At 37.7% G+C, this 18702-nt stretch overlaps 1 protein-coding gene across 1 annotated transcript; it reads right to left on the reverse strand.

The window, feature by feature from the left end:
- Window positions 1-2660: 2660 nt before the first annotated feature.
- LOC131045617 (F-box protein At2g27310-like) lies at window positions 2661-4084 on the reverse strand. Its single transcript, XM_057979215.2, has one exon. It carries the CDS (start codon window positions 3839-3841, stop codon window positions 2783-2785), a length of 1059 nt encoding a protein of 352 aa, XP_057835198.2. The 5' UTR covers window positions 3842-4084; the 3' UTR covers window positions 2661-2782.
- Window positions 4085-18702: the final 14618 nt, after the last annotated feature.

Below are 18702 nucleotides of genomic sequence, written 5' to 3' on the forward strand. Positions count from 1 at the left end.
TTCCATCTAGGCACTAATTTCCTCAATTGCTTTATTTCGTTGTTTTGTCATTCAAATTTCCTTTCATCAATTTCTCAAGGAAACTTTGTTTATGGAAGTCACTCCCCTTGACCTCAAGAGTCTCCCTAGGTTGTCATTTATCAATATTTATGGCATCTCCTTGCCTTAGGAAACATGTTTTTTTGGAAGTGACTCATTGTCATTCCAATTGGCGGATAATCTATACCTCGTAGTTAGAAAAACACTTGTGTAGGTTGACCTTTGTGTTTTTATTGTATTAGGTCTTGTTGAGTGGAATAGAAGTGAATGTGCCCTAATCCTATCTTTGTGTAATGTTATGAGAGGACTTAATCATGGGTTAGTACTCCATCATCTTTTGGGTGTTGTCTCTTCACTCTCGTAGGTTAGTCATGGTAGATTTTTCCCAAGATTATTTAGTCTTTTGCTAGTGCCACCTTTCTTATGTAATGTTGATGTTGTTCTTGTTAACGTTACCTTTATGTCATTGTGTCTCATATGAGACTTGTGTGCATGTTATAGTGCAAGTGCCACATGTTGTCATATCTTTGGTGTTGTTATCTTTGCTTTAAAATAAATTATGTTTCTTCATATTTTTCCCTTGGTGCTTTAGATGGAGCATTACAATGACAATGATGACATTCATTTGTATGTCAAACAATTTTATTTATAAAGATATAATAATACAAAAGTGCTACAAGACAAACGTGTTTTTTTATATTCCTCATGTTTCGTCATCTTATGGCTTTTTTAAGGGAATAAATTTTCATATGCCTCCTCCTTGAACTTGTAAATGCATATGTAATCTCAATTGTTAAAGGTTGGAAACTCTTTTTTTAAAATATAATTTATCTTTCAACTTTATTTTCGTTTATTTTTTTAGTGAGTTTTCAAGCTCTAAGCCATGATCATATTTCTCCATACATAACTTAGTTCAAAAAATATCAATACGTTTAATGTGATCTAGTCCATTGATTCTTGACTAATGATGAAATCTTTCATGTGATAATCTTAAGTACATTGATTGTAGGAAGTTTACCTTTCATCTATAAAAGTTCCTTTCGATATAACAGTATTCTATGTGGTGATTTGACAACAAGTCACATGAGAATTAGTTTTAATCATATTCATTTACTTATCAAACAAAATGCTAAGGATATAAGTCACGTGATTAGACCTTCTAAACCATGTTCTTGCTTCGCTCTCTTTTTACTTTTTTTGAGGTCATTGTTAGAGTAATATTAGGTTTATTTTATTACGTTTGGTGGGGTTTAATTTTGTGAAAGGAGAAATTAATAAAATTCTAAGACAACAAAAGTTCCAAACATATTAAAGAATCCTCAAAATATTTAATTTTGTTGTTAATCATTAAAAAATCTTTAAATTTATATATATGAGTTGTGCAATCAATGTCATGAAATTCTTTTATTTATCGTTGTGTGAAATTTAAGGTGAGAATCTATTAAGTTTCTCAAAAAATTATGTTGTGACTCCCCATCTTTCGAGAGTAATTTATTAATTACTGGCAATTATCTTTACAATATTTGTTTGAACAAATAGTTGTGCCTAAATATAAAGATGTGATTTTTGGGTGTACTTACAATTTCTTCAAATGTGTCCTAATATAAAATTTGATGGGAAATTGAATTTGACAAAAGGTTTGGATCCTTAAAAGTTCCACTACAACCTTTTTAATCGAATAGTATGAAGATCATCTATTGAGATACTTCAATCTTATTTGTTGATAAAATTAGTAGACTCCTAAAACTTTCAAATTTTATCAAGAAGTGTATTTCAATTCAAACACATCCTTTAAGATGCATTCATATCAAGATGACCTATGATACCAAACTCCAAATTTCAAATGTGATATAAATGAATTCTAAAATAATTTAAATGAGACAAAATTCTAACTATGATACATGATTTTTAGTTCTATTTTTTTTATCGCTATGCAATAAAATTATTTCATTGATTTCTATTATTTAAACAATGTATTTAATATACCATATATATTGTATCATTATTCATGCAATTACAAATTTGACTATGAGAAAAAGTATCTCTAACAATATTTTATTGAAATAATAAAAAAAGTCATCATGCCCATTAAATCAATGAGTGTGATAGTTAATAATCTTTTTTAATATATAAAATAAATATTAACAAAATACAATATAAATTTATTCTAAAACGAAATTAAATAATGTCAGCTACCTACTCTCCAATAAGCTTGTGGTCCATTTCTTAATTTTCTTTCCTTCCAACACCAAACATCAATATGTACATTTGACTATATTTATTAATTAATTGAAAATAAAATATAATTATATTCTGATTTTTAATTAATAAATAAATAGAATAAATGTGCATCGATGAGGCCATTCAGAATTTCAAAGTACACCATGACAGTTGATTAAAAAAGGAGTCACTGAATCTATTATATTAATTATGAAAGTGTGTTATTTTTTCTGAAAGTACAAACGCTGTATTTTTAATGAAAGTATATACTCTGTTTTTCACTAGCAATGTTTTTTAATTGTAGCTACTTCATAATGTTCACCATTGATATAAGAAATTCACAGAAAACATACAGAAAAAATTAGTTTAGCACTCTCTGAAGGAACTTTTCATACTGAAATTTAAGATCAAAAGGGTAGGTGAAACTTCTTACTCATAGTATACACAGATCGAGAGTAATTCTATTATGTATAATTTTACGTACTTGCTCTAAAATTAATGTGACAGATGAGGATCACAGAGCTCAGATAGCACAAATCATTCTGAAAATCAAATAGCAAAATGAAAGAAATGAAACAATGGCACTTAAAGTACAGAGGGTGTCTAGAACGCCTTCGTTCCTCACCATTGCTTCTTTTAGTTTTCTCTGTTGGCTCAAGTATTTCTGATATGATTGGAAAATCTGATGATGCTCCTTACTTTTCCTGCAACTTAAAGCTCTTTCTAGTATAACCAGACTGTTCCTCCCATTAACACGACCTCCCATCATGTCCTCCACCTGCATACCAAGTTCAGTAATCTTCATATTGCCATGATAATCCTTCGACAGTCTAATCTTTATGGCAATTATACATTGCACATCCTTGAAAGGCAATATGTTTTGAGCAGGTAATAAGGAGCCAAACTGCATAAAAAAATCTGTATCAGAAAACATCTCGCCAAGCAGAGGTCTCCAGCTTGAAAGATTAGCAGCTTCCCCTGTTCTCCTGTTTATAAGAATCCAGGTAAGCCTAAAATTCTCCATCAGTTTCCCCCAACTTTTATCTTCCATCCTCACCTTGTCAAAAGACACAACTGTAGGAAACCCATCTTCAGTAGTTGGATCCTCATTGTCTAAATCCCAAAAATCAACGAAATCAACTCTAAAGGGGCGATTACAGAACCAGTCCTCAACATTACATGCATTAGGAATGCCCCACAAAATTTTGGAATAGACAATCTTGTCCATGTACCACACATCAACAAGGGATACAAAGTCAGAGGGATCACAAGAATGGAGCTCTAGGCTGTCATCACAAATCTTTTTCATCTCACTGCAATTGAAATCTTTCTCACTACTTTCATAGGCAATGCATGGAAAGCAATTTGCATAAAAATTTCTGAAGCCACCCAATGAAGAAGAGATGAGTTGCTTAACATCTGTGTCCACTGTGGAGGGCCAGAGATTCGAACATGCCTCTTCCCACATGTTCTCCTGTCTTGCAATGGACCGAAACTCTGAAGAAACACACCCTGCATTTGCAAGTGTTATGCCATCCACACGCCCTAAAATTTCAGACAAAAGATCACCATTCAAAGACATAATTCAGGTGGGCACCGAATGATTTGAGAAAAACAAGTTAAATGAGCCAATTTTGGAATTAAAAAATATCAAAAATAACCCTCACAATAGACTCTAAACTTGCCAATATCCTGAAAGTCTGAACTACAACAGATCTGCTCATAACCAAGTATCGATGTTGTTCCTGTTTTATACAAAACATATGTCGAAAATGGCAACTTGGCAAATTGAAACATAAATGGAGCTTTATGCCCCACCTGTCCTGTATCTTATCACATACTGCGAATATGATCCAGATTTCTCACGGCTATCTCCGTCATCAAAACTGTTGAGAAGTGAAAACGCTTTAGGAGTGATAGGTTTTAGTCTCAACACGAGATGAGACCGCCGCCGAGTCGAAATGGATAGAAGTTTCCTGCAAAATGTCTGATTTCGATCACGTGGATAGAAGTTTCCTGCAAAATGTATGACGCCATTAAATCTTTTATTTTCTTACATCAGCGTCAATAAAACGCAGAAGTCACGTGTAATAGTAAGATATTTAAATGTGAAATATTTAATACGTACTTCTAATTAAGCTGTTATGCTTAGTTGTTTTTCTCGTAAGTATTGTCATTTTGTTTTATTGACTAGCACTTAAAGAGTATAATTTGACATGTGTATATAAGATATATTAGTTAAATTTATCATTTTTTATAGAATTTTGAAATACAACATTGAAATACATATAATATTATCTATTACATTTTAAAAATGTCAACATTACACATCTTTTATAATCAAGTCATGAAATTATTTATACCAATTTCAATTTTATATGGAACGCAAACAACAATTTCTTATAGATTGAGAAAAAAGTTATTGGATTTATATTGAAAAGGTGTGCGTGGTAGTATTTATTGTAGAAAATACAAAGTTAATTTGCGTTAAGCAAAGGAAATAAAGATAATACAATATAATATGCATAACATGGAAGAATTATTGATGTATTGATATATGGTTGTGAGCATGTATTCATACATCACGAAAAATGTGAATGTATTATATTAGAAATTCACTTTGTAGAGAATATAAATGAAGTTGGTAATGAAAATAACAGATTGAAATGAACATATTTAACCGAGAAAAATATCCAATGTCGCTCCCGCACTCGGACCCCAACGACTCTCCCGCCTCCTGCAGTTTGAATGTGCCTGCTGCTACGAGAGTTTCTCCTGGCGTTTCCTTGACCGGCAATAGATCTTCGATCCCTTCTGCGTTGGGTCCTTCTGCCCGGGCTAGGGTTGCGGTTGCTTCTCTTCGTTCCTCTTTAGAGCTGGTGCCTCGGTCTACTGTTGGCTGGGTCACTGGAGGTTCCCACAATGATGGTGTGTTTCCCCCACTCGTGGCTGCTACTTCCGGTGATGGTGTTGTGGCGGCTCTGGCTACTACATTGGGTGATTTTGTTGTTGCAGAAGGTCCTCCTACGGTTCTGGGTACCAATGTCGAGGGTTTGGGTGCCAGGATCCTTGTTGGTGGTTTTGTTCCTCCCAAACCCGGTGTCTCCAATCCAGGTCTGGATTTGGATACCTTGGCAACTACTGCTAGTGATAGTGATGACCTTCTTGTGGGTGATAATGCTATGCCCAGACCCTTTGCTGGGAAGCGTAGCTTTGCAAGTGTGGCTAAATCTGTTGCCCAACCTTCTAAGGGGGTTCATCCTCTTCCTTGTGCCAAGACCTCTCATGTTGTGGTCTATGGCCATGAGGTTATGGAGAATGTTGACTTCTATCAACACAATGCTCTAGTATGCAAATTTACTGGGTTTTGGCTTTCCCTCCCGAACCTTCATCGTTGGGTGAGTGATTCCTGGAAGCCCCATATTTCTTATGGCATTGAGCTTTTCCCTTGTGCTAAGGGGTTTTTTGCTACTTCCTTTGCCTCTACTCATGATCGTGGTTTAATTTTGGGTAAGCTATGGTCTTGGAAGGATCACTCTCTCTCCCTTAAGCCCTAGACTCCTTCCTTCAACCCCCTTACGAAATCCCTCTTTGTTCGTCCGGTTTGAGTCCGCCTTCCCAATCTCCCCCTTCATTTCTAGGAACCTTCTTGTTTTGAGGCCATCGGTAACTCCATTAGCAGCTTCTTGAAGGTTGATGATGCCACGTTCTCCATGGGTCATTCTACCTTTGCTCACCTATTAATTGATGTTGACATATCACTGACCCTCCCTAGTGATGTGGTTCTTATGGTTGGGGACAGGCCTTGGACTCAACCGCTGGATTATGAGGGCCTCCCATTTCGTTGTCGAAGGTATTTCTCAACAGGTCACCTTGCTTCTAATTGTTCTCTCTCTCGTTGCAAAGGTGTTGCTACTTGGTGGATGGATGCTACGGAAGACCACTTGACAATTAATGCTTCAAATTCTGCTTCGGTTGATTCATCTCAAGATGAGGTGCCCCTTACTGCTAATGAAGCCCTGGTTGATGTTACCGTTGTTGCGGTCCCTTCCGCCCTCTTGGTTCCTCCTCCTGTTGCTCCTGCTTCTCACCTTCACTCTGCTCCTGGTGATTCTTCTCTTGTTGTTGCTTCGCTGCAACAACCTATTGCCGCGCTGCAACAACAGTCTGGAAGTGACTCTGCAGGGTCTTCCCCGCTTGTTTCTTCTTCGAAAGTTCCTTCTGATAGTGATGCTCTACAAAATGGACAAGGTTAGACAAGCACCTGTGGTCGTATAACACACAAAAACAATAAGAAACAATGGTCAATGTTAGTGTTATTCAACCAAAAACTAATCTAAGCAGGCATATCAAAAGAGACACTAAAAACATGAAGAAATATTTAACTATGAAGTTAAATATAACAAGGCATCTCCAAATGCCTTCTAACATGCCCTTAGCTCCTTCTCCTTTGTTTCTCTCCTCTCCAAGTTCCAAATTAGTGTAGCTCTCAGCAGCTTTTTGCACTATGGATGCTTATGGAGGTTCAAGATTGTAGATGATTATGACTTATGTTATGCAAGTGTGAATAAAAGCTGAAATAAGAGATTTAACTAATTGATTTTAAACCAAAAGAGTCAATATTATACTAAATGCTCTCTAAAAATGTCTATAGATTAAATACATACAAGTTTTCAAGATGTGGATTATGAAGAAATGGGCTCTATTTATAGGAAAAATGGAGCAATGGATGGTTGAGATTGAATAATCTCAACAAGGGTCAGGATTGAATGATATCAAATCCATGTGAGGGCTTTCAACCCAATCCCAGGATGACAAGTGTCAATATGAGAGGGGTTGAGAGGAGAGGGAATAAGCATTAAATGTTTGACATGACCTGAGGGTTAACTTGGGAGTTAAGGTCAAGGTTGGGTTGAATGAATAAATTCTTTATTCAAAGAATAAAGCTTTTATCCAATGGATAAACTCTTGTGCAAAGGCAAAAGGGATAACCATGGTCAGAGCAATAAATGTTTGAGGAGACATATGAGTGCAAGTTGAATTAACCATAAATAGTTATGTAAGAGTCATTAATGGTCATGTAAGAGCCATTAGTGGTTTGGAAGACTTTAGGGGTTAATTTGTTGAACACACAAAGCATTAAATGTTTTTTAAAGACTTTGAAGTCTTTGAGAAGTGACTCCAAATTGCTTAGGAATGTGACAATAATTAGGGGATGGATTAGGCTAAATAGGAAGGGGTTAGAAGAATCTAGAAGGGGGTTTAGGAATGCAAGTGGATTTGGTGGGTGAGGGAAAATAGGATTTTTATTAAAATAAAATTCATTTATTTTAATAAATGTGTGTAAGTTGCATTTGTAGGAAAATGCAAGTGGGGGGGGGGGGGTTAAATGATTTAAATAAATGTTTTTAATTATTTATTTAAAAGAGGAAAAGGGGGATTTAAATTGAATAAATAGGATTTATTCATTTAATTGATTTCTGAATTTGGTATAATGATTTAATTAAAATAAATTGAATAATTTATTTAATTAATAGGAGAATGTTTGAAGATGAATTAATTAAATATTAATTTAGTTAACTGATGGCTAGTGGGTTTTTAATCAAATAAATAACAAATATTCATTAAATTAAAATGGACAGATTTATGTGACTACATTTGCCCCTCTTTGAGACGGTGCGGTTTATCGCGTCGTTTCAAAGAAAGAAAAATAGGTGTGAAGAAATGCCCCATAGAATGTTGATTAAATGGGTGGTATGCCCCCTCGAGAGATGGGCCGAAAATTTCAAAAAATCGGGCAATCTCTCGAAAAAGAATGAAAATTGGCGGGGAGGTAGAAGAGAAGAAGGTAGCAATACTGAGGAAAAATAAAAGAAATCAGAGATAAAATGAAGAAATGGAAGGCTTGGGAAGTTCACGGGGACCACAGTGGTGAGCGGGGGAAAATGTGGGTTACGACGGATGGGTTATATGGGGAGAAAGGGGTGAAAGCAGGGTCATTTGTATCCACAAGCATAGTGAAATTCTAGTTCTGATAGTGACTTTTTGGAGGAGCAAACAGTAGTCAAGATGCCAGTACCCGTAGCAGAGCACCGATTAGAGTGAGTCCGTCGATTCTAGCGGCTAGATGACTACGGACCAGCAGTATGTGAATTGGAGTTTTTGAATTTTATGCATTTTTTATTTATTTTTAGCTAGGTCCAAATTGAGTCAAGACAATAGCGCTAAAACTGTGTTTTGGCACTTTTATCAATTTAATTAGCGCTTTGTATAAATGTTTGAGCGCTATTGTTGGTGTAGCGCTATTGAGGAGTTATTTGAGCGCTATTGATATGAAGTAGTGCTATTGCATAGCGAATATAGCGCTTTTGTAGTTTGAGCGCTTTTGTATAGTTGTTTAAATGCTTTTGTTAGGGTATTAGTGCTATTGTAGGGAAATAGCGCTTTTGTTTGCAAGATAACACTTTTGTTATAGGAAAATAGATGCCCCAGTTTGTGTGAGCAAAAATCTCATGATGCCAATGATGGATGGATGGCGGTGTGAGGTGAGAGTTGTTTTGAACCATAGCAACCCTGATGAGACTTAGGTCATTAGGATAAATGTCTATTGAAGTCTAGGTGTGCCATGATTGCTTACCTATTGAGACCCGAAGATACTTGATCAAAGTATCGGTTGATATTCTAGGTTTAAACTTAAGAAAGTTTGAAACAAAACAACTGATGATGATGGTTGATGCATTTGTGTAGGAGGATCTCCGCGTCTTACAGTTGCGCGAGAGACATCCCGTCACACAAGGGCTGCGTGATCGGCTGACAAAGGCCGAGGTGGATTGCATTGCAGTGACTAGGCTGTATGATATGATGTATATGCCCGTGATTCAGATGAATCATGGTTTGATGACAACATTGGCAGAGCGCTGGCACAGTGAGACATGCATGTTTCACTTGGCGTAGGGGGAGATGACTATGACACTAGAGGATGTATGGCGCATCCTGCATATTCCAATTCGAGGTGAGCTGGTGACGTACGACAGAGCGTGGGGGACTCTAAGGGTGCAGAGATTCTTTGATGAGGACGTTTATATTGATGATGGGTCGATAGCCTGGGAGGATATTGCTGCATTGTATGAGCCATTACCAGCAGTTTTGTCGAGGATTGTGGGGGGATTACTGTGCTCGGATAGACGATCACATGGTCTGGCCATTGGTTGGGGGCAGGTGATTGAGCAAATCATGACAGAAGGGACCCAGTTTGCATGGGGACCATGCGTGCTAGCGCACTTATATCAAGAGCTACATGAGGTAGAATACCGCGGGAGGGGCTCATTGGTAGTGGGAGTGACGTTGCTGCATATTTGGGCGTGGGAGCACTTACCAATTACCCGACCAATGAGTCTGAGATTTCGGGCAGTTGACCAGCCCTATGTATATATGTATAGCGGTATGATGAGTCAACCCCACCTGGGGAAGTTAGAGTGCTGGCGGCGGGCACTAGATGATCTGGATACAGTGATCTAGAGACCCTATATTGAGTGTGAGCCCTAGGAGGATGATGCGGAGGCGTTGCCATATGTATTCATGACCCGATTCCTCATTGGGAGGACAACCTACCATGTAGAGAGACAGGTGCTGGGTAGAGTTTTGAGACAGTTTGGATGACGACAGGGATTGCCTAGGGGATCGGGGGAGTATGCCAAGGTGGTATGAGAGAGGTATGCATGGGGGCCAGTACTACCTTATGATCAGGCATTGGTAGAGTTTCAGATGTTACAGGCGAGACCATGGGATATATGGTCAGGGGTGGTGGATGCAGGGGTGTCGGAGGAGTATACGCAGTATATGGCAGCTCATCCGATTCCGCAGCTATGAGATCCGGCAGAGCCGATTCCCGATTTTGAGGAGGATAGGGGATGGAGACGAAGGAGGATAGGAGGTCGAGGACCTATAGTAGATGGACGAGGAAGAGGGGTTGGTGGTGATGGAGGAGGAGGGGGGGGATGGTGGAGGTGGTGGAGGTGGTGGAGGTGGCAGTGGTGGGCGAGTTCAGCGGAGAGGGAGAGGCTGTTTTCCATTGTGGATATCATAGGGACCTTTGATACAGGGAGGTCTTAGATTAGGTGGCAGAGGTATGGAGAGGGAGGTACCGATGGATAGAGGGGAGGGAGCCACTGGAGAGGGAGTTACAAGTGAGGCACCTATGGATATAGGGGAGGGAGCCACTAGAGATCTTCGGGACCATATGATATTACATTTGCAGACTCGACTCACAGCAGCTGAGACACAGGAGGAGGATCTAGAGGCGGAGGTTGCAGCTAGAGATGTGCAGCTATTTGCACAAGAGTCAGAACTGACTGTAGTGTTGCAGGAGAGAGATCAGGTCGTGGACAGGGTGATCCAGTTGCAGGAGAGAGTGAGGATTTTGGAGGGAGCACAGGGACAAGGGCCATCGGTGGAGGCACTGGCGAGGGAGGTACGAAGAGCAGGTGGAGAGGTTGATTATTGACGGGGCCTATATGAGAAGGTGGTGCCAACTAGTCTGCCAATGCTAAGTTATTCACATATGTGATAGGCCAGATCAGAGCAATCTCAAAGGATGCAGAGGAGTGGGGGTGTGATGGGTCCTCTACGGAGAGATAGGCTAGGTGATGCAGGAGCTAGTGGGGGTTTGATGGATCCTCCATGGAGAGACAGATCAGGTGATGCAAGGACTAGTGGGGTGCAGGTGGTGATGGTGGTGCAGCATCTGGTCAGAGTGGCATTTGAGAGAGCATTTTGTATATTTTGATATTACCTATTTTTGGACTGTACTTTGGATGGCTCTTGGTAGCCGATTTTTTGGACTTCATTGTACTCTGATACATGAGATGATATATATGAGGAGATCCCATATTTTGTGATGATATGCATGTTGATATGTATGGATTTTATGCTTGATGATGATTTTATGAGTTATTCTTAGATGGATGGTTATACTTGCTATACGTATGCGTTTATGAGATGATTCCTATATGATGTGTATATGCATGTTTATGATGATTTATGATGTTGGATACTAACATGTGAATGCAGGTTTATATATGCATGATTTGTTTGATGTATTGCTTTATGTATGAAATGCTATGATGATGATGTATGCAGAATGATGATGTATGATGGTATAGATAATATTTTGTACTTTATAGCAATACAATGATGAGATAGTGATATGTAATGATGTTAATGTAATGTTTTGAATGAATGATTTATTTATGGATATGGATCTAGATGGTTAAAAATGATCGTAATATGGATAAACAAAGGTACAAATGTTTAAATGATGATTTCTAAACGAATGCATATGTTTATAATGTATGAACCAATGTTTGAGACAAATGGTTTTATGATTCTAAATGCCCAAATATGATGAAGTAAAATGACAATGTGATGATAATGCAACTCATGTTTAATGAATAACTGCACCTTAATGTAATTAAAAGGGATAATGAATGCAATCTAAATGAATTCTAAGTGAAATAAAATGAGTATTATAATACACTAAAATGGATGAATGAATGCACTTTAATTAAATGGATAGATAAATGAATGTATAGTAATGGCTAATCACAGTAGTAAATGCAAATAAGGACAATTGATCACTTTAAATGTATCTAAATGTCATGAGCATAATAATGAAATGATATAATGATACTAATGCAAGTAAATGCAACGAAATGATATTAAATGCATGCTAATGAATGGCTAAAGATCAATGCAAATGCAACTAAATATAATGAAATGATGATGTGAGTATGATAGATGAATGCAAGGTTGTCTAAACTTTGCATAATGCACTGATGATGTATCAGAGGACTCTGTCATGATTGTATCCAAGATCCACTCATTTTTCCACAACTGTTCAGTTTTGACTTTTTGTTCACACTTGCATACAAAACTTATGCGAAAAATAATGAATGAGTAAATGGATGGGCGATATGCAACAGATGAGATGGAATGACGATCCATAGTGCTCTATTTTCATCATTGAGATTTTAAAATGTTGGAAGAGAATACAAGCAACTTGACATAATGATTCAAGATTACCTGAGTATTCCTTACATGGATTTTGATATAGCAAGTTAATACAAACAACTTGATATAATGGGTCAAGTTGACCTGAGTATTGCTTGTAGAACAGACAAGGATCATCTTCGTTCATGCATGACTTGGAACGTCCTCCTTGATCTTGGGCTGATCATATCCTGAGACAAGTTCATACCGTAATAAGAGATAAAACCTGTATACAGTTTGGATGAGGTAGGAGAAATCAAAGGAAGAGCAATGTACCTGTAAGCAAACAACATATATGAAGAATAAAGAATAAAGAATATGGATCCTCGATAATGGTTCATGCTCATATGGTCGAGGTGTACGTTGTAGTCAGCAAGTCATAGTGATCTATGACTCTATTTTGCCTATGATCACATAGCTTAGTCAACTTCCCACGTAGACACCATTAGTACATGCCCTAGAATTTCATCGGAACAAAATCACAGAATACATACAAACGATATCGTAGGAACCATTTTAGCTACTCTAATCACTTGTGGATATCCCAGAGTAGCGTAGGAACCTGATATATGATTTTGTAGCATAGGAAATTAGGAAATCATCACAAACAATATCAAAATACTAATCTAGCTTAATCACGAAAGCTTAAATGTAATGATCTATCCTAAACACACTCAACAAAGACATAAAGACAAAACATTCAAAAGTAAATACTATGCAAACCAAACGTGGATATGAATGCTTCCTTCATGCGGCTCCATTGTTCTTCTTTCCTCTTCAAATAGTTTGGTTGTGGATCTCACCTACAAGTGCACATACATGATTGAAAGCAAGTAGGTAAGCAAATTGCTCAAAAGTACTCGAAGCGTGATTGATTAGAAATTCAATAATCTGATTAGGGGATTTGATTGAAGAAATTCATCCAATTTATAGAAGAATTGGAGAGATGATCAAATTAGCATGATTCAATTCAAATGGAAATTGCAAATCAATTATGTCAATTATGACAAATTATGCACTTTCTATGCAAAATTTGTTAATTGATGATTTATGACAATTTATGACAAATTTCTATGTCAAGAATTGATTGATTGTCAATTATGACAAATTATGACAAATTTCTATGTCATTCCCATGAATTTAGGAGAGAAATAGAAGGAAAATGAAATTAGGAATTAAGAAATTAGAAAATTAGAAAAAGAGGAATTAGGAAATTAAGAATTAAGAAATTGATGAAAAATTAGAAAATTAGAAATTAGAGAAATGAGGAAATTTAAGAATTAGTGAATTAATTAATACTTTTTCATTTATTAATTAATTCACAAAGAGGGAAAATTGATGAAAGATTAGGAAATTAGGTAAATCAATTAATAATTTATCATTTATTAATTAATTCACAAAAGGAGGAATAATTAGCCAATTAAATGAACATTTAATTGCGATGAGAAGACTTAGGATAAATAAATAATTTATTAATCCTAGAGGAAGAAATGACAAACAAGGTTAAATGATTAAATCACGAAACCCTAGAAGATGAATTAGCAATGCGAGAATGACAATTAGGTCTTGATTGAAGATAATTGATATCGATCATGATTTTGAATTGATAAATGACCAATGTGATAAAAGATTTGATTGATAAATGAGGAACAATGACAAATTGATCCAAATTGACCTAATTGAGACAGACAACGATCGATGATAAATTTATCGCAAGATGACAAAATTGACAAGAGGACAAGGATCGATGACAAAATAGATTGCAAGACGTCAAGATTGAAAAATGACCACGATCGATGACAAATCGATCACAAAATGACAAGATCGAACATGACAACAATTGATGACAAATCAATCGCAAAATGACAAGATTGAAAATGATAAGGATTGATGACAAAATGACAAGATTGATAAGAGAACAAAACCCTAATTAGGATTGACAATGTCCAAAATAATGACAAATGAGCACGCACATTGATGCGACAAGATAAAATCGATCAAAATCATGACTGGATAATGTTGTCGACAAGACCAAATTTGAGAGCGAGACAAATGAAGAATGCAGAAGAAAGACTTGATGCTCGCAAATGATAAAGACCAAGTGCGTGACATAGGAGAAATGTTAATGCTACGCAAAAACCTAAAATGAGGCAATGCACAAATGTTAAAGTACGATTCTGCAAGCGTTGACCATTTTTAGGTGTCTACAGATTTAAATAACCTACAAATCAACCAAGTATTTGATAGCTTAAACAAAATTTTCTTGTCAAAGAAAACGTCATCATGTCTTTGTTTTAGTAAGGAAGGATGCATCCTTTTTTGAAGACAGTTTGTGTGTTGATGTTGATTGTTTGGTCGATTTGATAAGTGATCATCATGTGAGTATTTTACAATATTTGCATGGTATCGCTCGGATGAGTATGTACAATGTGTTGCCATGTTTTTGTTTGATTTTTGATGTCTTTTGATGTTTTTGGATTTTGTGAGATAGTTTTTCAATGTTTTTGGTATTTTGTGTTTGTTTTGAATGTTTTTGGATTTTGTGAGATAGTTTTGAAGAACCCAACAAATCACTTAGTAATATAGAATCCACTTCCATCAAAATAGGTTAAGGGCATTGCCCCCAGTTTAGACATGACCCAAAAAAGCGAGATGCAAGATGCATGAAGTACTTTCTTGATTGCAGATTAATAACAAGCCATGGTTTGGATAGATGGATGTGTGTATGTAATGAATGTGATCGCAAGAAGCCTGAAAGACAATGGAGCCATAGCTTTTACGAGTGGCGCCTGTTTGCCAGGTTTTCACCATCGCACTTACCCAAGGTGCCACCGGAGTGGTTGTTCACCGTTTGGATGTATGATTTTTCTTTACTATTTGGATGTTTTGTATTTTCTTCAGGACATTTTTCAGAATGTTTTTGGTGTTTTAGCTACTATGTATGGGACCCTGATGCACTGTACAGCTTATGTGTAAAACCTTTTGAGGTGCATGTTGTTGATCGGATCTGCTAGCGGTTCTCCTTCTGAAGTAGCCAACTAATATGCCCTGGACCCAAAGACAGTAGTGATAACATATGGACCCAGCCAATTTGATTCAAATTTTCCCTGATGTTCTCTGTTTGGTTGGTTACGAGGATTTTCTCGGAGAACAAGATCACCGACCTCAAATGTATGAGGTCGAGCTCGGTGATTGTAGCTTTTGCTCATGTGCTGCTGATAGGCTTTGAGGTGATTGTATGCAGCTTGTCATTTCTCATCAAGTAGCTCTAAGTCTTGAAGACGTGATACCCTGTAGGCTTCATTATCTATTAGATTATGCAAGGAAACTCTTAGTGATGGTATCTCAACCTCAATAGGTAAGATAGCTTCTGCACCATAGACATGTGAGTAAGGAGTTGCGCCTGTAGGGGTGCGAATGTTAGTTCGATATGCCCATAGTGCTGGATTCAATTGAACATGCCAATTACGACCAGCATCATTGACTGTCTTCTTTAGGATTCTTAATATGTTCTTGTTTGATGCTTCGACCTGACCATTGCCTTGTGAAAAGAGGTGTTGGATGTGAAACTTCTCACAGAGTTCATAGACATCCTAATTTTTTAATTGAAGTCCGTCATCTGTGATGATGGACATGGGTACACCATACCGGCAGATGATGTAATTAAGGATGAATGAGGCGATCTGCTTGCTGGTGACTTGGGTAAGTGGAACAACTTCGATCCACTTTGTGAAGTATTCGGTAGCAATAATAATGAATTTGTGGCCGTTTGATGAAGATGGATAGATTTTACCCACAAGGTCAAGGCCCCATTGACAAAAAGGCCATGGTGTTGTGATTGGTTGCAATTCTTATGTTGGTGCGTGTATCAGGTCTCCATGAACTTGGCATTTTTTGCATTTTCTAACAAAGTAATAGGAGTCTTTTTCCATTGATGACCAATAGTATCTAGCTCGTATGATCTTCTTGGCTAGTGATGGGCCACTTGCATGAGTTCCACAAATTCCTTCATGTACCTCTTCCAAGGCCTTTGTTATCTCATCTTGTTCCAGACATCGAAGGAGAGTACCGTCAAGACTGCGTCGGTATAGGGTTTCAACAATAATGGTATATCGAGCAGTTTGGCGAATGAAGGTTTTACGTTGGTTATTCGATTGGTTAGGAGGAAGTGTGTGATCGTGGAGGTAGGCGTAGAACTCACCGTACCACGGGGATTCGGAACCAACAAGGCAACATATCATCTCAGATTCAGGGATATCATAAGTGGGAATCCAAAGCTGTTCTACCAAGAACTCATAGCATGTTGAATTTTTCGGAAGATCTAGGAGAGATGCAATAGTAGCCATAGCATCAGTAGCTCGATTCTAATCTCTAGGTATCTACTCAAAGGTGATAGTAGTAAATGATGCCTTTAATTTGTCCACCATTTGTTTGTACGACATGAGTTTGTCATCCTTGGTCTGATATTCATCTGTTGCTTGTCAAATGACCAGTTGGGAGTCGCCATATACTTGCAGTTCTTGTAACTTCCATTGTATGGCTAGTCTGAGTCCTGTGATCAAGGCCTCATATTCAGCTATATTGTTTGTGCATGGAAATGTGAGCCTGTAAGACTTCGAGATGTTGTCACCTTGAGGTGTGATAAACAGAATGCCTGCCCCCGAGCCATGCCTAGTGTATGAACCATCAAAGTATAGTTTCCATAGTTGTGCTTCTGTGATCATGAATATCTCTTCATCTGGAAAATTAGAAATGAGAGGATGATCGCCTATGAGGGGAGCATCGACCAACTAATCTGCAATAACTTGACCCTTGATAGCCTTACGGTCTACATACTCGATGTCAAATTCACTGAGAATCATCACCCATTTGGCCAAGCGGCCAGTCAATGCGGCTTTACTGAGTAAGTATTTGAGTGGATCGATATTTGCAATTAACTGTACTTTATGTGTCAATAGATAGTGCCTAAGTTTAGTGGTTGTCAGGATTACTGCTAGGCAAGCTCACTCAATAGGTGTGTAATTGAGTTCATAGCCAACCAGTGTGCGAGAGATGTAGTAAACAACACACTCTTTCCCTTCTGCATTGTGTTGTGCCAATAGTACACCCAATGTTGTACTTGTTGCTGAAATGTAGAGCAATAAAGGCCTGCTCGGATCTGGTGGAATCAACAATGGTGTATTCATGAGATAGTCTTTAAGCATCTGGAATTCTTGTTGGCATCTATTATCCCATTGAAAGCGGATATTCTTGTGTAACAGGTGTGTAAAGGGGTGACACTTATCTGCTAGTCATGTAATGAATCTTCGGATAGATTGAAGCCATCCTTATAATGTCCTTAGCTGGCTGATGTTCTTTGGTGGTGGCATGTCCATGATTGCTTTGACTTTTGTTGGATTGACCCCAATACCTTTGCTTGAGACAATGTATCCTAGAAGTTTCCCTGAGGTTACTCCAAAGACACATTTCTTTGGGTTGAGTCGAACATGATATTGTTCTAGCCTATCAAAGATCTTCTCTAATATGTCCAGATGGCCTGCTCTTGTGAGTGATTTTGCCAGTAAGTCATCAACATAATCTTCCATTATGGTATGCATCATATCATGGAAGATAGTAGTCATTGCTCGTTGATAGGTCGCTCCTGCATTCTTCAAACCAAAAGGCATTACATTCCAGCAATATGTGCCCCATGGACTTGTGAAGGTTGTCTTATGTTGATCCTCTGGTGCGATTTTTATCTGATTGTACCCTGAAAAGCCATCCATGAGTGAAAGCATGGCATGTCTTGTTGTTAGGTCTACTATGATGTCGATATTTGGTAGGGGGAAGTCATCCTTAGGACATACCTTGTTCAGATCTCTGAAGTTAGTACAAATACGGATGCCCCCATTTGGTTTGCCGATAGGCACAATGTTAGATATCCAATCCGCATAATCAATGGGTCTAATGAAGCCGACATCCAGGAGTTTCTTAAGTTCTTCTTTGACTAGGACTGCAATCTGAGGATGCATCTTGTGAAGCTTCTGTTTGACAGGCTTGGCTCCTTCTACTACTGTGAGGTGATGCATGACTAAATCTGGATCAAGACCAGGCATGTCTGCATATGACCATGTGAAGTTGATTTGGCATTTCTGGAAGAATTCGACAAACTTGGGTTGTTCCTCTAGAGTTAAAAAAGATGTCAGATGTATGCAGTGAGGACTTTTAGGAGTCCCTACATTGTATTCTTTTGTTTCCTCGATGAGAATCGTTGATCATTTCGGCCATGTACTAGAGGGGAGGATGTCAAACCTTTCATCCTTAGGTGCCTCAAAGAGGTTTTCACTGTTGGATATGCTCTTTCTTTTTACTTTTGTGGGATCAAACAGTGCCACAGTGTGGTTTTCACTGGAAGAT

This window comes from Cryptomeria japonica, chromosome 11 (genome assembly GCF_030272615.1).
Source record: "Cryptomeria japonica chromosome 11, Sugi_1.0, whole genome shotgun sequence".
Lineage (NCBI taxonomy): Eukaryota > Viridiplantae > Streptophyta > Pinopsida > Cupressales > Cupressaceae > Cryptomeria > Cryptomeria japonica.

Bases quoted from the DNA above. Each gene is read 5' to 3' on its own strand.
- LOC131045617 (XM_057979215.2), bottom strand. From the start codon at position 3,841: ATGTCTTTGAATGGTGATCTTTTGTCTGAAATTTTAGGGCGTGTGGAT.